We start from the raw sequence: 24,942 nt of genomic DNA, 5'->3' as shown, positions 1-24,942 counted from the left end.
GTGGCAGGATTCAACTACGTTTTTATAGCATTTATATATTCAGTCCCATTTTGGTTTTGTTCTAAATTTAAATATTCTTATCTAAATATTCTCATGTCACTCATGGTTAAAACCATGCTTGTATAAAATTAGCCCAGTTACAGTCATATTAGTGACTCTTGTTAAAATTAGAATGCAGCTGTATAAAGGAAACTTCCGTGTTTTACACCCACCACAGAAACTCAGCTGGAACTTCTTCACCTTTGTGCCTGTTTTCTGTCTGCTCACCTTTCATCTGTCCTCAGTTTAACTTGTTTTCTTCTTAGTTGACTTGACACGGGTTCTTCATTGAAACTTCACGATTCCTGTTGATCATCCAACAGGTCGAGGAAGCAATGCTTCTTAATGAAATAACATGTAATTTATTCTATACTTCTGACCAGAGTGCAGCAGGGGTGAAGGACACTAAGGTAAGAACCTGCAGCTATAACCAATAAAATCATAACAGGTCCCCAAACTAGTTTCCCAACATCGACACATGAATGTTATTTGAATAAAACACAAATCATAAAATATGTAAACTGGATACTTTTTCCTGTTCTCTGTCCTCTAGCCTGAGGATTGTGGTCAAGCCTCCATGGTCAATGCAGCTGAGGAAAATAAAGTGGATATTGAAGCCTTCAGTCAGTTTACAAAAATTATCACCCCTGCCATAACCCGAGTGGTGGACTTTGCCAAAAAACTGCCAATGTTCTGTGAGGTGGGTGTCAGAGGCGAGAGCTCTGCTGCCAGTCAACACGGCAAAAAGCTGATCCAAAATGTTAACAGCACCAAGAAAAAGCTGGAAATAATTTGGACACTTTTCTCAGTGTCAAAGTTGTGTAACTAAAGAATATTGCAAATATGTTGTGTTTTTTCTAAGTAAGCACCAAAAAGTGTGTTATTTATGTTTCTATAATTATGAAACAATATATATTGTAATATTATAAATATTGAAGTTCCTGGAAAGAAATCTTGTAATCTTGAAAGCTTAAATTACATAATTCATATGATGACTAGTATTAATATTCATTGTAATTTGCATGATAAAGCAAATTCTACAACTTTAGTCTTTAGCTGTCTTAAGTTATTCCTTCCTTAGTAGGTAACACTAATGCTAATGCTGTTAGCATCATGCCACAATTTATATTGCTAACTTTGAGTGACTTGTCTGTGGTCAGTGTTGAGTTTCTCTCCCTTTGTGTGATTGTACTCTCTGACAGTCATTAACATTCCGTGGTCTGTGTGTGTCCTGACGTTCCCAGCTGCCTTGTGAAGACCAGATCATCCTGCTAAAAGGTTGCTGCATGGAGATCATGTCGCTGCGAGCAGCCGTACGCTACGACCCAGACAGCGAAACCCTCACGCTAAATGGGGAAATGGCAGTAACTCGAGGTCAACTGAAAAACGGGGGACTGGGAGTGGTGTCGGATGCCATCTTTGATCTGGGCGTGTCGTTGGCCTCCTTCAACCTGGACGACTCTGAAGTGGCTCTCCTGCAGGCCGTAATCCTTCTGTCATCCGGTAAGCCGGATGAAAACCAACTGCTCTGCTCCTCTCCTGTTTTTATTCTTGACCACATTATAGATGTTTTTATGTTAATCATTAAACTTTAAACCAGCAGATTATTTGGTTCGTGCTCCGTCCACAAACACTGACTATTCTCCATCTCCTGTTGCCAGCACAGATTGAGTGAATACTTGGCTTTGACATGAAATCCATATTAAACAATCAATTAATTAACATAATCAATGTGAGGAGCTTTGTCCAGCTAGCTTGGGTCTGTGTGCTCCTCAGTGAAGATCAATGCTGCTCATGCAGAACGGAGGCGGGGCTAAGCTACCCTTCTGTTCTGCTCACTGGAATCGTTTCTCGTTTAATATGAAACACATCACAGCTTACATTTTTTTCTATTATATAATGTTCCTTATTACTTCCCACATAAAGACAGCAGCAAGTATTATAAGCAATCAATGGCAGTAAAATATTGTAACATGGAATCAGTACATTAGTGTAAAAATCATTTCTCATGTGAATTAAGAAAAACAACTTTTAATCAGTGCCTACAGGATGCCGCCAGGCATAAAATCACCTTTTTCAAAAAGTGGCAATCAAAGTTGCAAATGTTTTGTTTTATTTTTGCCCTAACATGGTCCTGCAAAACAGTTGAAATTTCTGCACATGACCTTCCTGAGAAAGAAGGAATCTAAACTTGGATTTTGGGAAGAAAAGGATTTGCACATTTTCAATGCTATTTGAAAATGTGCAAATAACATTTTCAAGTATCTTCTAGAAGCAAGTCAAAGCATGTCCTAAGGACATGCTTTGACTTCAGGACATGAGGTCAAATCATGGTGAGGTCCTGAGGTCAAATCATTTGTGCTTTGAATTCTTCAAAGTGCAAATGAAGAATTCCATGTGGGTCACTCAAGTTAACATGATCTGTTCACAGAGCAGGACCAAATCATACAAAATTGTTTTGCAAAAAAAGGCAATTGTTAGCTCTTAGAAATACACAAACTCATTTAAGATTCTCTGCTGCCTCCTGGTTGTCATAGTAACTGTGGTTGTGTGTCCAGATCGTCCAGGCCTGACCAGCGTGGAACGAATCGAGCGCTGCCAAGAAGAGTTCCTGCTGGCCTTCGAACATTACATCAACTACCGCAAGCACAAGGTGGCGCATTTCTGGCCCAAGCTGCTGATGAAGGTGACGGACCTGCGCATGATCGGCGCCTGCCACGCCAGCCGCTTCCTCCACATGAAAGTGGAGTGCCCCACCGAGCTGTTCCCTCCGCTCTTCCTGGAGGTCTTCGAGGACTGACCAACGGACGGCAGTGTATGAGTGTGTTTGGACTGTGTGTACATGCGTTGTCCAAAGCCTGGGCGCCCTGGTGGTCTCGGGGGCGGTACCAGCCGGAGGCCCGTATCCCTGAACTCTCTGATAGCACTACTGAGTGTCACTTCATTCCATAGTTTAGGACTAGCTCCCTGGTCTAGTTTTGGATGAAACCATTCCTCACATTGCGGGTACATGTGAATAGCCTTTTTTTTTTTTGGTTTGTCGTTATTTTTGTGCATATAACCTCTCACCTCCAATTTGACTCTAGTTTTTTTTTCTTTCTTGACAATTGTACAGTTGGCATAATGGTGATTTTATTAACACCTGTTTGAACGTTAGAAACTAAAGAGATATTGTCTTTTTTTTATTTTTTTCTTCATGCTCTTCAGAATCTCAGTGAAAGTTGACCTGATGCAGAAAATCAGGGAAGCTCTGATGGGTCTCCCTTTGGTTTCTGAATCACACTGTCTCTTGACTCACTCCAAAACCCAGCTGCTCATATCAAATGAAACTGCGTCCAGAAGCTCTCAGAAAAATCAGAATTTTGGAAGCAGGCAGCCGCTGCGTCGCTGAGAATGAGCTGCACAACCCCCACCGTTCTGCTGCACACTGCTAGGGAGCTGACTGAAAAAAAGCCTGCTGCATTTTTCTCTCTTTCACCAGAAAAACAGATGAAACACGATAAAGTAGCTGGTAAACATGCATGAAGTCTGTCAATCAGCTCCTGCTGTTATTCTATAATAAGCAGAACCAAATGTTCTGTTCTGCACAATTAGCAATTTGTATATTTCTTATTTAAAGTCACAGTCTAAATAAAAACAAACAACATCGTCGTAATATACCAGATTACGTTTGAAGCAGTTGGAAATATTTTTGCTACAATGTTTTAAAAGAAAATAGTTTTTTGCTTGTCTTAAGAGCCTGAAATGTTTCTCTGGTCGATCTCAGATGAGGCTCCATGCAGTGAGAAAAGCTAAACAATGTACAACATCATTTAGAACGGAATGTGTGAAGCATGAGTTGTTTGTTCATTCTGGTTAGATTTTTGCAGAGCTATATTTTTGTAACACAAATACTCTAACTAGACGCTTAAAACACTTTGTGACAATCTGTAACAGCTGGGAAAACAAATCAAACTAAGGTGCTAGCTCTCTATTTCAGGGAAGATACCGAGTACTCATAACTTTTTAGCAGATCCCCACAGTAAAAAATGCGAAATTTGAATTGTTACATTTTTTTGCAAAAATTTTAATCGCCTCTGAAGTCAGATTAAACTGAAACAAGCTGATCGAATGGGAGATTCAGACTGAGCTGACAGCTGAGGGAACGCAGCAGCAGATGCAGCAGTAGATGCAGCAGCAGATGCAGCAGTAGATGCAGCAGTAGATGCAGCAGTAGATGCAGCAGCAGATGCAGCAGTAGATGCAGCAGTAGATGCAGCAGTAGATGCAGCAGTAGATGCAGCAGCAGATGCAGCAGTAGATGCAGCAGTAGATGCAGCAGCAGATGCAGCAGCAGATGCAGCAGTAGATGCAGCAGTAGATGCAGCAGCAGATGCAGCAGTAGATGCAGCAGTAGATGCAGCAGTAGATGCAGCAGTAGATGCAGCAGTAGATGCAGCAGCAGATGCAGCAGTAGATGCAGCAGTAGATGCAGCAGTAGATGCAGCAGTAGATGGAGTGTTAAACTGCTCCTCATCCCCACAGACTGGTCAGGAATAACAAACAACCTCACTGCTGACCAGAACCACAATCACTGCTCATCATAGGGAATCTGATTGTGCCAAAATAAAATGCGTCACCCCTAAACCCGTATCCCCCCACATACACACACACACACACATTGAAATTATTTCTTAGATATTAAGATGGTGAATATTATCATATTTAATATCTTGTAAAATGTGACGGGGACAGAGAGTGAGTCATGTTTCAGTGAAGATCTCATCCATGGTGATCGGCTCTCTCATCCAATCATGTCAGTATTGTTTTCTTTTCATTTCCAGCTCTCTGTAATCACAACACTGTCAGCTGAAGCAGTGATGTCATGGTGCTATAATGGTGAAATGAACAGAGTTTTTATTTCCATGTCTGAATCGCAGTTTGGTATGCAGTGACACACATGTACTCTATAATGCAAACATAATGTCATATACAGCACACCTGACACCTCCACCAATCAGCCATAACATTATGATTGTGTTAGCACGCTGTTCCTTCCAAAACAGCTGCGCCCCGTTAACAGGTTCGCCATCAGTGGCTCATGGTTTTGCTCTAGATTATCTCTAACATCATCAAATGTTCAGTTGGACTGAAACCGGGCCAGAACCTCCAAGAGGGAAAGGAAAATACTGCAAAAATACAAAATATTACCAAGTAGTTTTGTCTTGTTTTTAGTGCAAATATCTCTAAAGTACACTTGAAGTAAGTCAAAACTAACTTAAAAGTAACATTTTAGCAAGGTAAAGGACTTTCTTACATATAGATTTTAAAAGTTATAGTTCCACTGGCAGATTTTCCTCACAACTAACCAATGTTTGTTTGTTTATTTATTTGGATCCCTTCAGCCATTGCCATAACGAGGGCTACTCTTCCTGGGGTCCACAATAAATCAATCAATCGCATAAAAAATTAAAATGAGCTTGATCATTTCCATATTTTTGGAAGGTCAGTTTTGTTTACATGCACATAGTAATCCATTTTTCTCGTGGTTTGGCTGTCTGTGGTTTCCATTTCTGTTTTATTCATTGTTTTTGGTTGGTTATTTTACATATTTAAAATATCTTTCAGTTCCAGTATTAAGTGTTCTTTATGAAATTAAAGTTTATTGGTCTTTAATGCTGTCATGCCATTATCAAAACATGACTGAAAAATGGTCTCATAAAACTGGGACAATTTATCAGTCAGCAAAATCATCATGATAAAGGCTTTATGTCTCCAGATCATCTGCCCTCATAGCGCCAACCCAGACATTTTCCTGATTTAAGTGAAAAAATCCACTTGTAGAACTTACACTTTTACAAATAATAACTCAAAACAAGCTGCTATGACTTGCAGAAAAATCACTTGAAAGTTATTTTTGTTTAATTTCAAGTGTGCCATAATATCAGAACTGGATTCTAAAGCAAATACTTTGTATTATTTTGTATTTTTTTCAGTGTTGTCCAGTTTATTATTATTATTATTATTATTATTATTATTATTATTATTATTATTATTATTATTATGAAGGTCTGCACTCAACCATGACAGTTAGAGGTACATGTGGAAGCGCCAGGTTCTGGTCCAGTTTAGCAGCACTCAGACCCAGCCGCCCATGTAATGTAAAACCAGATCTAGTTCATCAGACTGGGGAGAACAGTGTTCTCCCCATTCTGTTGACTGAGCAGAGTGATCTGAGCGCAGACAGCGCCGGGCCCAGCGAACAGCACCGCACAGAGTTCTGACACCTTTCCAAGTGAATCAGCACTTTGAGTTGCAGCTGAGGAACAGGCTGGGTTTCTGCTAAGGAAGAGATGAAAAAGGCAAAGGAGGGAGACTTTATGTGGTCCAACGTTTAAATTCTGAATCTCCGGGGTGATGGAGGAAGCGAATCCTTAAATATGCAGCAATATGTTAGAGTTTAAAATTGTTTGCATTATGAGTCAAAAACAACCTCAGTCCGATCAGGATTCCCTTATGAGATATCTGGGAATCACTTTGGGTGCAGAAAGGTTTTCAGTAAAAATCTCTGGATAAACATGGCAAGGTGGGACTGAACAGGACGTCGATGGTTCACTCCCTCAAGTCAGTGGTCGTAATGTTATGGCTGATTGAATGACATGCTCAGAAAATGCAGGTCAGAGTTGCCACTCTGCAAGCTGGTGGGATCTGAAGGCTGAATGAATGTTAACGTGTCCAAAACAAACCTGATATCATCAGCTGGCTGTCATCCAGCGAAGAGACTGGTGAGATTATGAAAAAAAACAAAAAAAAACATCTCACTTTCATGTCATTGTTTTAGTCGGCATGTTGTGTTTTTTGTTGATGTTCAGAGATTATCAGGATTTTATTCTGGTGGAAAGAGTTTCATTCATCTGTCTGGCTTTCACCAAGCTTCCCTCTCCACCTGAAAACAGCTTGTGATTTTATTTTGTACTTCTTCTCTCATTTCTGTGAAGTGATGCCTTCTTATCAAAGCAATAGACTTGCTACAGTGTTAGAAAGACCTGGACCTCACACCAACACACACACACACACCTTGCGAACTGTACAGGTTGAAACAAAATGCACAGACAATCAGACGGAGGAGGACGCAAAGGTGCCCAAACTCAGGTAGCCCAACCTGAAATGCAGGGTTTGGCCATGCTGAGCCACAGGGGTTTGGGGAAGCAGCACTGACCACCTTTACGTGCACACCCGCCTACTGTCACTAATAAGAAACTTTATTTCAAACTCCACATAATGACTTTGTACGTAGAGGGTCCATCTGTAGTCTGACCTGTTGATACAAACAGATTCTACGTCGTATGACCCTCTTCAACCAAAAACGTCCAGGAAGTAAACTCAGGGAACTAAACAACCCCCAGGTCTCCCCTCATTTTTATTATTTCTGAGCCCCTTTTTATATTTATTTAATAGATTGTTAAAGTTCACTAAAGAAGACAGACAACTCTAACATGTTCTACTGATGATCCAACATGGATTCAGAATTGTCTTATGAAAGAGAATAAGCATGATTTCAGGAAAAAATACACATTACACTGTCTGGTTATGATGCAAAACCAATGGATGTAGCATTTAGTGTTAAATATTGTTAGCAATATAAGTCCATAATACATTTCCCTTCATTTTAAGAGTTCAAACACAAAAGGAACATGTTTTAAAATATATATATATTTACAAATAAAAAATATAACACTAAACCATAAGAAGAGCTAATAATTAAATCAACTGCAGTTTTCACTATGTCTGTTCGTATTCAATACGGCCGGTGAGCGGCCATATTGGATACAAAACCGGTCTGTCCAGTGAGCTTTCTCTTTCCCTGTCATTGGAGGCAGAAGGGAATGGTGTGTAAATGAGTAACCATAGAAACCAGGAGTTTGTGTTTTTTCAAATTACAAAAGTTTATGAGACTCAAAGCATTTTGAAACTTCTTGGGATGTTAGCTGTTAGCTTCCTCTGTGTCTTCCAGTCTGGTCCTATCTAGTTACTGTATCAATCTAATGGGAACCAAATACACACTTTTTATCAGTCAACGTTAATTAATATATAAATTAATCAGAGATCTGTTCTTTGTCATGTTAACACATGTTAAACATGTCAGGTGGACAGTATTATCACTGTAATGCATAAACATTGTGTTTTAAAAAGTTTCTTCCTGGGTTAAAGCAAAGTAGCAGCAGCCATGATGCTATGATATAATGCTAATAGTTATCATTAGCATTAACATCTGAGTATTGAATATTACTCAGTTTGACACTCAGGAGCTTCGAGGTGTGTGTTAGCACAATGCAAATGAAAAACACACCTGAAGTAGCAACTGATGCCATGGATCAAAACGTGTTCGTAAATGTTTAGAAAGCAATTTCCAAACTATGTCATCATTGTAAAGAAACACGGAATTATCACAACTTGATGTTAAAGTTGAATCCATTGCAACAGATTCCACTGCAAGCATTCTGGCAGAACCTCCTCAGGATCTGCTTTGTTCTGTTGGACGAATCAGAAACTAAGTCTTTAGGCCGCAGTCAGCATGTTCTCTGTCAAAGTATGACATGTTTGGAATAGTTCTTTGCAGAAAGTCTTTTCTGAGACATGCAGACATGCATAATGAAGTTACTAAGGCCTTGTGAAAGTTCAGACCTCTACCAAAGTCAAAAGTGTAATGACCACATCTGAATTTAGCTGTGAAAAAACAAGAATGCCTTCAGTTGTCAATATTCCATCTATCAACAGTCAGGTTTGACGTGACGGTGTCACCTCACGTCACCAAATATGTTGAGAGCAACAGAAGGCTGCTGGATCAGTCCTGACTAAACACTAAGGATGTGTGTAATTCGTGTGTTCCCAGCCTGGTTTGGGCATTTCCAGACTCCTGAGTCAAACTCAGTGTGGTTGAGGTTCAAATCAAACATGAACGTCACAAGATTTTTTTTAAACTGGATTTTTTTTTTTTTTTTTAACACTTCTGCAGACTTTTGTCTTAAAGCAGAAGCCCTACTGGACGACCTCAATTTATTTAAAAACTGTTTCTTGAGTGTTTAACTCTGTGGGAAGACCTCATATTGCTCGCCGTATTTAGCTTGGTTAGTGGTTTCTGAAACCAAAGCTGGAAAACACTTTGGATAATTTCCAGTTGGGATTCCGAGATAAATGACTCGAGGATGCTTTGAGTCATTCCAACACTGAGTCTGTTTTTATTCAGATCTCAAACTTTTTATTTCAGTAAATCATAGTAAAACAGATTTTAACAGTTCAGTTAAAACCATAATGAGTTTCCTCTCTCTTTTCTTTTTTTTTGTCTTTTTTAAAATGTCTATTGAGAATTATCAAAGGTTCCATAAACAACAAAATAGTTCAACTGATTGTCTCCAAATGTTACACTCTTGCTCTGCTGTTTTGTCCCTGTCAGGAGGACGGAAGCAGCTGAAAGTCCAACTTTCTGTTTCCAAATGAATCTCTAGGAAAGGCAGAACAACCAAACCTGACGATTTCCTCCAGACACAAACTCAGTTCTGGTTTTAGAACCTGAGCCCGTTTTCCTTTGCTACATGTTCTCATTGTCGGTGCACATAAATGTCGTCAGTGCTGACGAAACCGGTGCCTGTTCACTGTTCTCTCTCCCCACTTGTTCTTCTTAAGGTTACTCAGTCACAAACCAATCACAAGACTTGCACCATAGAAAAGCTTTTTTTTACAGTACAGTTGAAATAGGATGTATATTTTCAGACTGCAGATTTTTTTTAACGTTAGCATAAGATGAACATGGTATTGTTTTTGCGTAGTATTGGCAAAGTGATTGCTCTCGTGCTGACCCAACATCACGGCAGAGGAACTGAGCAAAGCAGCTAAAATCATAAAATGTTAGTGCAGCATTAGTTGTTTGGTAACATCCATATTACAGGACTGCAGCTGGACTTCACTGTCAGTACAAAATGCAGCAACTACACTTGCCCACAATTGTAGGAGAACCTCTGGATCCTGTTAGCTCAGACGTCCCTCCTTTGTTCCTTGTATGACCCGTTCTACACTGACTGGAAGAGAAAGGCAGTGATGGTGCGAATGAATTGGTTTTACTGGAACCGTCCTCTGGTAATCAGCTTCCCAGCGGTCGTACATGGATACAGAGGACCTGGGGAAGGTTTTGAAATGCACACAATGAATGATGGTTGCAAGTAATGTGAACTGGCTCTTGAGAATAAACATGGTTTTAAGAGTTTTGTCTTTGCATGTTTTATTCATCTCTTGTCATTTTCTGCGTGAAATGAATAATCTTAATGTCAGACCTTCAGTATTAGATACATAATCCATATTTGATTCAAATTACATTTAACAATGTATTAAATCAGTTTACTGTTGTTATAACAAACTGTCTAATTAATAAGGATTGTTTTTCAAACTGAGTCCTCAGAAAATACTCCTCTGTGCACCATCCAGCACTCAGCCAGAGCCCTATTTAAGGCTGAAGTCCAGTGAAAGGTCCAGTCTGCTGCCAGCGTGATGTTGGGCTTGTAAGGGTAATGAAGTTTGATCATGTGGATAAGAGCCCTGGATCACGTACCAGAGAAGAGAAAAAACTTCGGTTAATGAAATTTGTTAATATAAAAAACATTAGACATCAGATATTTAGTTATTGAGCTACTTCTAGTTGCTTTTCACAGTCCCTGTAGTTGTTGAGCAAAACTACATGTAGAAACTCTGAATTTAGTCATACTTCCTGATCCGCTTCAAAATCCATTTATACACACATATATTAATGCTTGTTTTGCAAAAGTTTTACTTCTGTTATGCATGTAATCAGTATTCAAGTTTTTGAAAATGATGAAGTTATAGTCCATTTCATTTGTAATAACAGCTACATTGATGGAGATATAATAAACATACCATGCATCACTTCATACCTGCTGATGCTTAGGACTAATGTTGAATCTGACAAGTGGTCTTGCTTTTAGAGCTCATCGACCCTGGACATGAACTCAGTGTGTTCTGGTTCTGGTGCCTCTGGTGCTGCAGAGGTCAGCGACTCACCGCAGGACATTCTGGTCCTCCGGATATGTTCAGGATCATCTGCTTGGCCCGATCCACTCTGAGATCCTGTGATGACACCATGTCACCAGATGTGACACCTTCCTTCTTATCCCGTCGGTAGTCATCCTTAGGTGTCATCCACACATCTCAGAGTTATGTTGTCCTCACGTGTCGCACGGTCTTATGAAAGAACTGTGTGTCTGACGTTTCATAACATGTCGTCTCTGGAACACGATGATGGGTGCTGGCCTTGAACCACACGATACAGCTGGTTCTGGAGAACCTCTTCAGAATCCTCTGGCCAGGTTTTGTGGACCTACAGACAGGTCAGTCCTTTTCAAAATGATCAGCTGGTGATACAGAAGTAGTGGAGTTTTATAGTTTAGTTGTGTCACCGTCTGTGATGTAGTGTGTCAAACATCAGCTACAGAGCTTTGATCCTGCAAATTTGGGGAATGACTGTAAATTGAAAAATTAAACGATGCTTTGGTACACTTTTTGTATTTTGTCTACACACTTGTTTCCCTCTCGGCGGTGCCGACAGCTGCTCTGCATGGAGCGACTAAAGACCTTCAGCTTTTCTTTTCTCATCTCCACAGCAGAGGGGAGATTTATCTTGTTCCACCAGCAAATGATAATTTTGTGCTTCTTATATTACCATCGTTTAAATATGAAGTACTTTAAATATGAAGTACTAGTTATAATTTTTTATGAGACAAAATTTCTTAGTGCAAGTTTTTTGCAGCTTGAGGTGTTTTATTTAGCAGCACCTCATTGAATGGAACAGGTTGATGACCTGTGGTATGAAGACGGTATGAAGACTGTGGTAAGAAGACGCTTTTGTATGTGTGCATCTGCCTCAGTGATAGGCATCGTTGATGTATCAACTTATGTTATTGAACATCATTTCATATTTTATTGAATATTTCCTGAATTTCTAGCATTGCTAATCATTCTTTTCTATTTTCTTAAGTCATTCAGAAAAACAGACATAAAAAGCCCAGATCATGTGGAATCTGCACATTCTTAGCTCTGAATATTTTTTGCAGCAACCTTCACAAGCTCTTTGCAGTCTGGGTCAATGTTTGGACTTTTGTTCCAAACTAACTTACTAAATTTCTTACTTGAAGGCTGTGAAAACCCAACTGCCCCTGGTTGGCTCTTTGGAGTCAGAGCAGCACTGACGCCCTCTGCTGATGCATTAGAAAACTACCTCTGGCGGCACGCTGAATCTTCAATGTTCTTATATGAGAAAAGTCATTAGTAATTGATACTCGACACAGAAACACTTCACCTCACTTATAAAATTTATTTTTATAGATAGTCATCTATATATGGTCATGTATAACAGTACATATTTAGATTCCATACATACTTTCTATTGAAATTGGTTTCTTGCGACTCATTCCACACGCTGACAGAAGCTCTGGATATTAAAAACTAAATGATGTGAACACCAGCAGCTCTGACAGCTCAGTCACTTCACTAATACTACAGTCAGGTTCTACCCAACAGGTCAGAGCCCAGTCAGCCACTGGGAGCCGCTGGTGTCTGCAGTAACTTCTCAGTAGCTGAGAATCCATCAGATATCAGATTAGTCACTTAGATCAGAATACAATAGAACATGAACAACAACACGAGGGTCAAATAAGACGTCATTCAGTTTCAGCTACATTCTCTCTTCTGTGATGGCCCCTTGGAAAGCCTGAGCGCCTCCATGACATTCAGAGTGGTGTAAGCCACTGGAAACCACTACTACTCTGCCCATGTCAAACAAAGCAGTCACATATTGCACTATGAATGCAGAAACCTCAGTCACAAGACAGAAAAGTGCTTCTAAGCGCTGTACAGCTGCTACACACAAACACAACACATGGAGGTGGCGTGGCGCGGTGCGGCGGCGTCAGCCTACAGTACGGCATGGGGATGCACAGCTGCCGGGGCCGGGGCCCATTCAGGCTGTGCCAGAGTTCAGGAATGGACCTTGAAGGCCAGCAGCTGCTCAGAGTGCATGTTGTTGAGGGAGCGCAGGTCGGGCAGCTTCAGCAGCAGCTTGGTGAAGATGGCCGACTCATTGGGGTGGTTCCTGGTGATGAGGCTCCGCAGCGCACGGATCAGCGTCTCCTGCAGCGCCTCCACAGAGTTCACGTTCTCAATGCCGGAGCGGTCTGCGGGGAGACGGGGTGCAGAGACGTTCAGACACATAGACTGGCTGAAACACGACTAGCCACACCTGATCATTTCATCAATTCAGTACAGAAACCTTTAAAATTCAAAGAGCCATTTCTGCTAAATCAAGTGAGTTTAGAGCCAGATATGCTGCCTGACCTTTAGAATAAAAAATAACTTAGAATTTTTGGTACATTTATTCTGCAAGAAATCTGTTGTCATTTTCAAACAACCACAGTTTTTAGTCCTATTTCTAGGTAACATTTTTTCATATGGGATGCTGACATTTACACAAAGCTTCCAGTCTAACAGATAGATCCACATTAAAATGACTCCCACTTTTAGGGTCATTTATGAAAATTAAATGCAATTATTCTGGGAAAATCTGACTTTATCTAAAATTATCTAAAATTTCAGTTGTTTATCATTTATAGTCAAAGGCCCAAAAAGCCAGTTGTGGCTCTGGCGTCTCTGGGTTTTCCGTGGGGTGATCTACGTATTTTGGACCACAGAACTTATATATATTTCATTGATGTGTCTCCTTTCTCTGCTGGACATGTTCCTAAACAGTCGCCATGGTTGTAATAGTGATTATAAGCACTAACATCTATGAATTACACAAGTGTGGACACAGCTAACAGTTAGCTAAGCCACTATGGGGACAGCTAACTTTTTAGTGATCACCATTTATTCGCTAAACAGCTACGCTAACACTATAACCACTAAACACATTTTAAAAGAAATTAGCTGACACCAACACTAAAATACAATAAAAATGAGCTCAAGTTAAAACTAATCTGCTAAGCACAAAATATCACAAAATATCAGCTGACATTAAATCTAAACAGCTAAACACATTAAAACTTTTTTTTTATGTTTTTCGAAGAAACCATTGAGAGGACTGGGTCTTTCGCAACCTCTTAAAAGTGTTTTCTTTTTCTCAAAATTACTGCATTTCCATTAAAAACATTTATTTTCATAATTCCAATTTGCACAATTTTATGCTAAATAGAAACGCAGCTCCAAACATAAAAACTTGATGGCAGCTACTGTTGAATATTTTTAGACCTTTTATTTTATAAATAAAAACATTGCCTGAAATCATCTGAATAGGTGTGGGACCCTCTGGATCCGACTATTTTGTCGATTTGAATCTTTATAACGTAACTAAAAGGAGCAGCAGAGTGAAGGGACCCACCGGCTGACACCAGGACCACGGCCATGAACAGGCTCATCTCCTCCTCGCTCAGCCCCAGGTTCATCAGCTTCTCACAGAAGTCAAACATGGAGCTGAGTAGGTCCCCGGAGCCCATGGTCCTCAGAGCGTCCACGCTGTACTTCTGTCCCCCTAAGAAGGTAACGGCGCGCTCCTTCACATGGAACAGCGAGGCGAAGCGGACCACCAGCACCTGCAGGACAGGAAAGGCTGTTTCGATTCTATTTGTAACCCTGAGGGACAGGCAGATGGGGGGTAGAGGGGACAGGACGTACCTCAAAGGTGCCAGCCTTCAGCAGGCTGACCTGGTCATGCTGGGACAGCTCCCTGAAGCCAGGGATCTTCTTGGCGAACTCCACTACCTCCCTGACGGCGGGGGTGAAGCTGTGGGAGAACTCCTCCCACACATCCTGGCCCGACTTATGTGGGTCCACTTGAGGGGACATGTTCATTGGACAGACCTGCAGACAGACAACCAATTAGGACTCAACAGGACTGGGACAAACCAGAGACCCTAAGCGTTCTCCACTGTGTCTCCACACACGTAAATGAGCGGTAGTGAGACAACACACATGAAGGACAGCTGCGCTCTGTCCCAGTGCCATGCTGTACCCGTCTTACCAGGTACATTCTGCTGCCTCCTCTCCAGGCAACCCCGCTGTAGACGCCGCCGGGGCAGGGCTCAGTGGGCGGAGTTCTGACGACTCCATGTATGTAGGCGGGGCTGTGGCTGGCGCCAGCGCTGCGAGACGCTCTGATTGGACACTGGTTGTCCAGCTGGCTGTGAGGCTGTCCCAGGATGGACAGAAGGCTGTGTCCCGCCATGTTGACAGAGTTGTTGTGGCAGTTCCAGACGTCGCGGCCCTGCTCTGAGAGCTGGACGGGGGCGGCTTGGTTAAAGTCCCCACCAGGGGGTCTGGTTGGACCCTCGGGGGCCCGGCTGCCTTGCTCTTGGTTGTACATGAACGTCTCCTGATGGGCCCTGGTCACCGAGCCGATGACCTCGTCCTCCCCGCTGTCCGACACACTGGGGGACGGTGAGCTGGAGCCAGTATCCATAGGAACGGCGGAGTCAGGGTCGGAGCTGGAGTCCGACTGGCTGGACCCTGAAGGGGAGGGGGCGGGACCAGCCTCCTCAGCGGCGGTGGTTCGAGGCGCGGCCTGGCTGGCGGCGTGTGGCTGACTCAACTCGCTCTGCAGGTGGCCGCCGCTCATCATGCTGTTCATGGCACTCTGCATCTCCAGCAGCATGCGCTGCTTCTCCCTCTTGGGGATCCGACCAAAGCGCACAGCTGAACAGTGGGAAGAGGGTCACTTTATCTCGCTTTGAAGTTAACATTCTGGATGTCAGAGCAATAAAACGAGGAAACTAACAAACTCACAGAACCACACAAAAATATTTACACCCTTCACACATTTTGTTATGTTGCCACAAACATCCACACTGTCAGACCAACACAAAGGGATAATAATAATAATAATAATAATAATAATAATAATAAAAAACTAGAGTGTGCCTTCTTAGTGTAAACTTCAGCTGCAGCCAGAAGATAAGTTGATTTTATGAACTATTTGAAGTTCATAAAATCTTTTTGAATATTTCAATTTTGGAAATCTGGAAGTTTTTTTTTCCCTACCAATGAACTTCTTGTGTTTCCATAGTCCAGAGTGATGTCACCACATCCAGGGCCGCCATCTTGTTTGACAAGTGTGTTTTACAGCTTCTGATTACTTGGACTTTGAATTCAGATCAGGGTTCTTTTTTTTTTATCAAGAAAAAGGTCATATCATTACCAAAATATAGTCAGAATAATAACAGAATATAAGACGTAATTTTATGAAAATTCTAACACAACACGTTTGTTGAACATTTTATGAAGTTCTATCTTGGTCTAAGTTTTACAGATAATTCTTAATAAAATACTTAGACTACTGCTAATTGTTTGCAGGGTGTAAATACTTTTGGTTGAACATGATGAACAAGGCCAACCAGTTTATTTCTATTATTTGCATCTTAACCAGTTTGCCACCTCAGGCTGGGCTTGTCTCCACTTACAGTCTCTGGACATCCCCACCATGAGGCATTTCTTGAAGCGGCACTGCTGGCAGCGGTTCCTGTTCATCCTCATAATGGGGCAGCTCTCACTCTTAAGGCACTTCTTATACTGGATGTTCTGCTGGATGCTCCTCCTGAAGAAGCCCTGAACACACACACACACACACACACACACACACACACACACACACACACACACACACACATCCAAACAGCATGATGAGGGCTCCATTTTCTGAGGTGTGGGGGGTAAGTTTACGGGGGGTGGGAGCTCTGCTCCATGACGGGACACTGTGGGAATTCCACAGGAATCATTATTCAGTTGTTAAACATCAAGCAATCATGTCAGAGCTGACTTACTGTTTGCTTCACAAGTTCATGAATAGTTTACAGAACTGCATTATAAACAAGCTGCTCCTCATAACACCTCTGAGTATTTTTATCTTCTACAGAACTGAACATACAGCAGCTTTCTGACGGTGTGTGTGAGAGTGTGTGGGAATGTGCATCAATGGGGTGTCTACAGGTTTCAGCAAGTCAAATTTAAAACTTTTTAAGAAATTTTTAATGGTGCCTTCAACGAAATCTAAACAGATAGAATGGTCTTTTTCAGCCACATAGTGACAATTTCATAACACAATCGAGTAACTGAGGTTTTATTACCTTTAGTTACAAAATGTTCTATAATATAATATTTATAACGACTTAAAAATGTAACTTTGCACTTTCATGATTTGAAATTGGGCCTGTGTGACTTTAAGAAGCTCTCTACCTTCAGGCCTTCATTACATATTTATGATGAAAAAATGACATTAGAACATCACATAAAGCTCAAAAAGGTTGATTTTCTTACACAAAAAACAAATCCTTCTCTGGTCATTGCTACAAACTGCATTACCCAAAGTGTGTAGCTCGGGCAGAGTGGATTAGAAGTGAGGCAGTGAAAACACTAAATGTTGTCCAGCCAACCACCAAGAAATTTGTACTTACTCATCATAAGTAAGTACGAATTTACTTACTTATGATGTGAATTGGCCACTTAGATAGCTAACACAGGTGTATTAGCAGCTATTTAGCAGTAGCCTCAACCACCTAGAGTCACAGTAAAATGAAGATGTTGGTCTACGACTCAAACTTTTGCCTGACAGAAAAGTCAGAAGAAAAAAAAAGCTTCAAATACGAGATTAAATAGTCCTCCCACCACAAAAACCTTCATCAACATATTCAAGGTCAGCTTACATCTGAGGGCCTTAAAATTTAAGACATTTTAAGGCTTTAATTTAGATTTATGAATTTAAGACTTTTTAAGGATGCATGGATATGCTGATCAGGCATGGTGGTTTGCTCACATGAATAAGGAGAGAGAACTCGTTTCACAGAGAGCTGCATAGGAAGCTGAGCCTACAGTGACCCAGTTGAGCTGCAGCACAGCCAGACAGAGACTGACTGAGGGGAGAGTGCCGGGGGTTTGGGAGCATTGGGGGATCCTCACCTTGCAGCCCTCGCAGGCATGGACGCCATAGTGGAAACCAGAGGCCACGTCGCCGCACACCTTACACAGCAGTACCAGGCCATTGATTTCTGATTGGCACAAAAACACATAGCAGATTGTCACTCTGCTGCTTTCCACACACACAAAGGCTCTGAGAGGCATGTCACCAGAACAACCACACACACACATACATTTCATGGCAACTTCACCAGAACATCTGGACCATAAAAGCACTGGGAATACTGGGGCTGAATATCTGCAAGAGACAGTTCTCCTCCTGTAGATATATTTTCTATAACCAGTTTAAAAAATAAACAAATAATAATTATAATAATAATAATACTTTGTTGCAACAATATCAATGGCTTAAAATTATATTAGAAATAAAAACGGTGGGAAAAAAAATGCGGACATAAATAAATAAATGTTGAACAAAGATTTTTTGTGAATTTATATGATTTACATTAAGTTTAACTAAGTGAATGAAATATTTTCTATAACCAGTTTAAAAATAATAATAATAATAATACTTTGTTGTTACAATATAACAATATTACATGGCTTAAAATTATATTTAAAGTGATATAACAATGTAATAAGAAAACTGGAACCGACTTAATATTAAATTTAAAAAAGAATGACAATACCTTCCAAGTCGCTGCTTCATAATTTTATGCTTCATTTTAACAAAACAAATCAAAAATAATTTACACACATTTTAAACGAGCACCAATCAAACGCTACAGAATTAGCCTAAAAGTCCAACGCGTCAAAAACGTCCTAAACTGCAGCTTCACATGAATTGCATCAAACAGAACTGAGCTGTGGATCCCTGCAGCAGTTCTGCACAGCGCATGGAGGAGTGTGCTGCTTACTTGTGATCCCACATTTTCCCGAGGATGAAGAGCGGCCGCCTCCCTGAGACCCCGGAAGGTTCTGGCGACCGACAGCAAGCGGCGGGTCCATCAGCTGGCCCTGCCGCCCTCGGCTGGGTGAGGAGCCACGCCGAGGCGAGGACGACTGGTAGCTGCCGTTGGAGGAGTCGCTGTGGCAGGAATCCGGGCTGGAGGCAGAGCTGGAGGAGCTGATGTAGGCGATCACACCTCCTGGTGATGCAGAGGGAAGGGGTGGGGGGGCGCTGTGAGATGATATGGACTGAAAAAGAACAGTCCATGTGTTTTCAGCTCAAGGTCCCTTTAAAAGACCGCCAGACAGAGTGGCTCCTTGGAAAGTAATAAACCCAAACCCTCTAATTTATCACCATGTGTCTCTATGCCAGCATCCAGCTACGCTGAGGGATTAAAACTTTCCCTTGTGCCGCTCCTCAGGTTTAAAACCCTTTTATAGCAGACCAGATTTGGGCGCTGCGGTGGCACACGGGTAAAGCACCTCCATGTGTGGAGAACTTAGTCCTTGATGTGGCCATCACGGGTTCGAGTCCCGGCTTGGTGACATTTGCCACGACTTCCTCCACTCTCATTACTCACCTTCCTGTGTAACCGCTCTCAAATAAATGCTCTCAAATAAATGCCATTACAACCAATTAAACCTTAAAAAAAATGAGAGTCCAAATAAAGAGGAGCGACTGGACATTGCTACTCTCATTTGCTGCTCCACACTCCCAGACAGCAGGCTGAAAGAATGTGACTATTTTTGTCACTTTACACCACACAGACACAAAAAAAATTAACTGCCTGGAAAGATTCTGACCTCGGAAAGATTCATAATGTGGAAACTAAACGAGCAACAAGGCCAAGGCCTTTTCAGTCCTATGGAGTTTCTATGGGACCAAATTACAATGGAATCCATCTCAGCAAGTACATGCTGGTAGACACCAGGTGGTGCTAGAGCACCCGGCGTTTGTCCTCTGAAGAAAAAAATAGTACCATTATAAAATGTTTTACTTGCATTGTGTGTGGCAAAAGTTATAATTTCTAGACTTTAAAGCCTACATTATAAGAGCCACACATTTTGGTAATTTTGCCCAAAACGAGATAACTTAAAGCCTGGTTGTGAGTCAGGGTTATGTTGTATTATTAATCTTACTTAAATTGCATCCTTGTTTGGAATTTATTTTCCTCCCATGACCCTGGACCCAAAATACGACTTGCTTCAGGACTCCACTATACAGGTGTCTTTTTTGCTTCAGCAGATGTTAGCAGGTATGGAGTAAGCCTCTGAAATTCTGCTTCAAATTGTTCTCATCTCTTTTAAATCAAAGATATAATCAAAGAAAGGGCTTTATTTTATTGTGAATATATGTACATTTAAAGGGAGATTTAGAAAATTGTGCAGGAGGTCCAATCAAAGCTCTGTCAGCAGTTCCATTTGTCTCACCTAATCGAGCACCTGACCGTCAAAATCTCTGTATACACCACTGCATCTCAGCATTACTTAATAAATATATATACTGTAGTTAGTTAATTCAATTATGTAATTACAAGCATATTACTTTATGTGTATACTCTCACTTGTCCGGTAAATATTATTTAACTTCTAATGATTGACTTTAGGACAAAGGTGTCAGTTTGCTTCACTATTTCAATGCAGCTGTTATGGCTCACTATAGGGGGCACTGTCTTGGGGGGCACAATAAGAAGAAATACTTTATTTCAAAAGTTACCAACAATCTTCTGCATCCTAAACAAGTTTTCTATTTCATTCGAGTCCAGAAAATGGAAAATGAGAAATGAAATTGGCATCTGAACCGTAGCTTTTGATTCGGTTCCAAAACCCAAATAAATGAATGTCATTGATTACATTATACTATCTGCATCGGAAGTGGTTAAATGGTATGCTATTATTAAAGTGATGTTCTCCAGCTAGAAATAAGTGATTTTATCTTACTTCCTTTTATCCTGTAAATATTGAGAAACCTTGATCTCTCCTGAGCACATCACTGTTAAATCTGGAAGTTCAGCTCCAACAGTTCTCCCAGCTGATGATGCCGTCTTCCTCTCCCACTCATGAGGCCAAACCCAGAGAGCCACTCCCAGACACCTGGCCTGACTGGAACCAACCCACTTAAAGTAAAGAAGTCAGATCAGAGCTCACAAAAAGCTCATATTGTTGCTCGTCTCTCCACAACTCCTCACTCCTACCTCCAGGCAGTCATGACAGGCTGACCTAATTTCTTACCCCTGCCCATATTGGTGATTGGATAACAACCCTTACATAATGTCAGCTTCACATGGGTGTGCTTCACATGTATGTGTGTATGTATGGGGCAGGTAGGCTGGACCTTCACTGGAACCAGCCCAATCGGAAGGCCTCAAAAGAGCAACATCAGTGCTCTGAGGCATTTCAGGGGTTTATTTATGATGGATTTCATTTTGAGATACCACCGTCTCCCAGCAATTAAGAGGCAACAGGAGACCGGATATAGTCCATTTGTTTCAGCAAATGTCTCCTATTAATGTCAGCTGGTCATAAAGAGGCTCAGTGCTGACAAAGTGTCAGGAAAAGAAATGTTTATTCTAACGGGCAACGATCAGGCACATAAAAGAGCAAATTTATAACGACAAAGCAAAGATTTTATGACGCATTCTATGAAACTCCATCCAAAAAAAAAAAGAAAAAAGAAAAAGAAAACTGGAACACTGAATTCTGTAAAACGATGCTCCATTTAATGTCTGCTCGGAAAAAAATGGTTTATGTAACGGTAGTGTGTAAAAATACATTTTAAATGATCTAAACAAAATGATCTAATATTTTGTTTAAAAGAAATATTTTTCTAAAATAAAGTCTTCTTCTTAAAGATGGGTTTAAAAGTAGAGTTTTAAAGTTCAACCAAATATAACTTTTAAAACGGTGGTGGTATATAAACTTACAGTGGAAACCATTTTCAGAACAGAATCTGAATAAATAGCATGTTCAAACAATATTTTCACTGGAAATCTTTGAATAAGATTCTGGAAATATTTGAATAATAATTTTAGTATAGCATTTCCGATGTGCTCTGAATGCACCACTAAATTCAGAAGTCTTTCGCCGCACCCCACGTGGAGCTAGCATGCTCTTCCACTGGAAAACTAGGTCACCTCGCGCCTCCTCACGTGTATCCGCAGCAAAACCCACACTTCACCGCGGGGTGAATTATGTAATGCCTTCGTCACCGCCCAGTTCCACCAATGAGCGGAGACGTAAGGGAAGCGTAAACACATGTGCACATGGCTAGGCTGACGGGTCCATGTGAGAAGAGTAGACTGCAGTGCTGCCAAAGCAAAGTGGACGAGCAACAACAGCAACCCCCTACCCCACCCGGCAGTCCTAACCCAGTTTAAAATTACCACACCGCATCAAGCTACGACCATCAACACTTATTCTGGACCAAAATATTAATTATTATTATACAACCGTGAGTAAATTAGTGACTAAACAAAGACAGTTTAATCCAGCTGAACTGACAGCAACAAGCTGCAGTCTCTTGGCGTTTAAATGACACTCACCAGCTTTACTCGAGTCCATGTCCATATCCTGCGAGTTGCCCCTCTGCTACCTTGTTGCTGAAGCCGTGTTTGATTTAGGTTCTCAGCAACTAGAAAGTCGCTGGTAGATAACGTTCGGTGGGGCAAAAAACTGCGCTTTGGGATAAAACACTGAAATCACGGACATTAAGAACAGAATGGAAGCCCAGAGGAGACAACCCAACCAAGTTAGAATCACAGGAATGAAAAAAAAAGTTTTAAAAAGCGACTATTAATGGCGCAACGACAAAAAAACAGCGAAACCCGGGTTTATCTCTTCCGCCCTGCTTTCACTCTACTCCAGTAACAGCAACAGACCGTCTTCTGTAGAGCTTCCTGCACGGAAAACTGGTTCATAACAAGCGCAGCTCCAGGTGAGGAGGACTGACTCTAGAAGCGAGAAATGGGCAACCATGTGACCCAGTTCATCGGCTCCTCCCTCTGCAGCCTGCAATGGTGTCAATGTAACCCACTGACATACTTTCACCACAGCGAACAAAGGCTACTGGCAAGCGGGTTCGACGTCCGGAGAAAACAACAAAAAGTTGCTCATTTACAGAATGCGCATGTTTTCTTTCTTTTAATACTTCAAAAAGGGAACCAAATAATTTTACACAAATATTTTATTGTTGATGCGTTTGTTTTTGACAGATAGTGGAGATAAATTTAAGTAGCTTTCATTCCATGGACCAGTCTGGACCATCGGACCCAGACTGGTCTGAAACCTGTTCTGTTTTTCAGCCAACTTTCTAAAGCTTATCCGTACAAATACTCAGATTCAAGCTGCTGTGTTCATTCAGGTTTATTGTGATCATGAACTGTAATCATAACTCTGGTAGGCTAATGATAGTTTTAGATTACAATTTTAATTTGTGAAACCAAAAGAGATTTTTATTTTTTACCAACATAAACATGTGGCCTCTTTGGAGTAAACAAGCATAGCAACTGGAATGTATCAGCTAGTTAAACCTGCATTAAATCTGTTTTTAACCATATGTGTAGATATATGGTTAATATATTTATTTTTTTATTGTGGCCATCAATGACCCATGTCAGTCACCCTGTGTTTGAAAATTTCTACTGATGCTTCTGATGGCCCAAAAACAGCATTTAACTGATTAATGATGTTTTCACCAAAGCTGTACTCATACTGTAATGTCTTAAAGAATATTCAATGTATAGATGCCCAGTTCAGTTTTAATCGGTCAAAGTGTTTACCATTCTTATGTACTAATAAAATGCTGACTGAAGCCCAGGAGTCTTTAGTATTCACTTCCTCACAAACAATGCTAAGCTTACGTCACAATAAGAGAACCAAACGTCTATCAAATACATCAGGTTTACGATCAGCTTCATATCCAGCAGAACTTTGACTGGAAATATTTGGGCATTTTAACATCAAGGGTTCCTACATAAGCCTGAGCCTTTCTGTTGAATTCAATTTGTGTATTTTATAGAGGATATGTAAAAATCTGGTTTCCACTGAAGCAGCAAAACTTCTTAGAACACATTTTTGTGTGAGTTTGGGCTTCCATGTGCATGCAGTGCTGTGAAATCTCAATGTTACACAATCTCCACACGTCCCATACCATGACTGAAGATATTTTGAGATTTCCACATTTAACTTGCAGTGTGGTCTAAAACTATTCATAACCCTGCCACATTTAGATTTGACAATATTTTCATTCCACTTGGAAGTTTATTTCTGACAGGAAATGAGACAAGCATTGCTCTAAACATCATGAAATGACATGTAGGGATTTTCAGTTTTGAAAATTGTAAGATGTCAAAAATAGTTTATGGTCTCCTCAATAATCAGTTAAAAAAATTGTTTTCTTCATAGGAAACAAACCCTTTTATAATATCTGATCTTTGGTGATGGAAGGCTCATTGGAATCTTCTTTCTGTGACCTAAATATGATGAATTAGAGATGAGAGGACACCTCTATGTACCACACACACATCTTCAGTCACCAGTCTTTCATTTTTCTTTACCTGAGCATATTCCTTGGCAGTATATATTCAAATAAATTCAAGAATACTTTGTTAATTCCCAATGGAAATTAAATGTTGTTGTAACTTCTATTATCCAAGTTTCTTCAGAGTTGTTGTAGCTGATGATTGTTGTAGGCAGGAATAATCATCCTGCCTCCAATGGATGATTGTTCCTAATAGCTGTCTGTATTGCTGCAGAGATGAAGGAGCCTGAAGATGTTATGTTGTTGTACAGCAATGTCAATGTCAAATTTATTTATATAGCACTTTAAAACAGGTATAAAACTGCACCAAAGTGCTGCACAGGAACAACAGTAACACAAGTAGATAAAACAGAATATCAAAAATTGCTTCAGTTAAAAGCCAACGAATAAAAATGAGTTTTGAGAAGCGATTTAAAATGATCCAGGCTGCTAGCAGATCTAATCTGAAAAGGCAAATTGTTCCATAAATTAGGAGC

General features: G+C 40.8%; 2 protein-coding genes across 9 annotated transcripts in view; one reads left to right on the top strand and one right to left on the bottom strand.

The window, feature by feature from the left end:
* Nucleotides 1-10,276, top strand: part of thrb (thyroid hormone receptor beta) — a 93,263-nt gene extending 82,987 nt beyond the window's left edge. For 4 of the 8 annotated variants that reach the window (XM_055055999.1, XM_055055997.1, XM_055055998.1 and 1 more), the window contains 4 exons: nt 363-449; nt 593-739; nt 1,284-1,542; nt 2,598-10,276. In XM_055055999.1, coding sequence (XP_054911974.1) covers nt 363-449; nt 593-739; nt 1,284-1,542; nt 2,598-2,839 — 735 coding nt within the window. In that variant the 3' untranslated portion in view covers nt 2,840-10,276. The remainder of the gene's footprint in view (nt 1-362; nt 450-592; nt 740-1,283; nt 1,543-2,597) is intronic. The other 4 variants (XM_055056000.1, XM_055055995.1, XM_055056002.1 and 1 more) reach the window with 2 other exon arrangements.
* Nucleotides 10,277-12,377: 2,101 nt separating this feature from the next.
* nr1d2b (nuclear receptor subfamily 1, group D, member 2b) lies at nt 12,378-22,883 on the bottom strand. Its single transcript, XM_055055993.1, has 8 exons — nt 22,470-22,883; nt 18,897-19,127; nt 18,022-18,110; nt 16,530-16,674; nt 15,095-15,765; nt 14,749-14,934; nt 14,456-14,666; nt 12,378-13,256 (listed from the first exon to the last, which is right to left on the bottom strand). The coding sequence occupies exons 1-8, from the start codon at nt 22,492-22,494 to the stop codon at nt 13,060-13,062; spliced, it is 1,755 nt and encodes a 584-aa protein (XP_054911968.1). The 5' UTR covers nt 22,495-22,883; the 3' UTR covers nt 12,378-13,059.
* Between the last annotated feature and the right edge of the window lie 2,059 nt (nt 22,884-24,942).

The sequence above is a fragment of the Poeciliopsis prolifica genome, unplaced genomic scaffold, assembly GCF_027474105.1.
Source record: "Poeciliopsis prolifica strain line A6 unplaced genomic scaffold, Auburn_PproV2 SCAFFOLD043, whole genome shotgun sequence".
Taxonomy (NCBI): Eukaryota; Metazoa; Chordata; class Actinopteri; order Cyprinodontiformes; family Poeciliidae; genus Poeciliopsis; species Poeciliopsis prolifica.
This window is presented reverse-complemented; position numbering and strand designations above follow the sequence as displayed.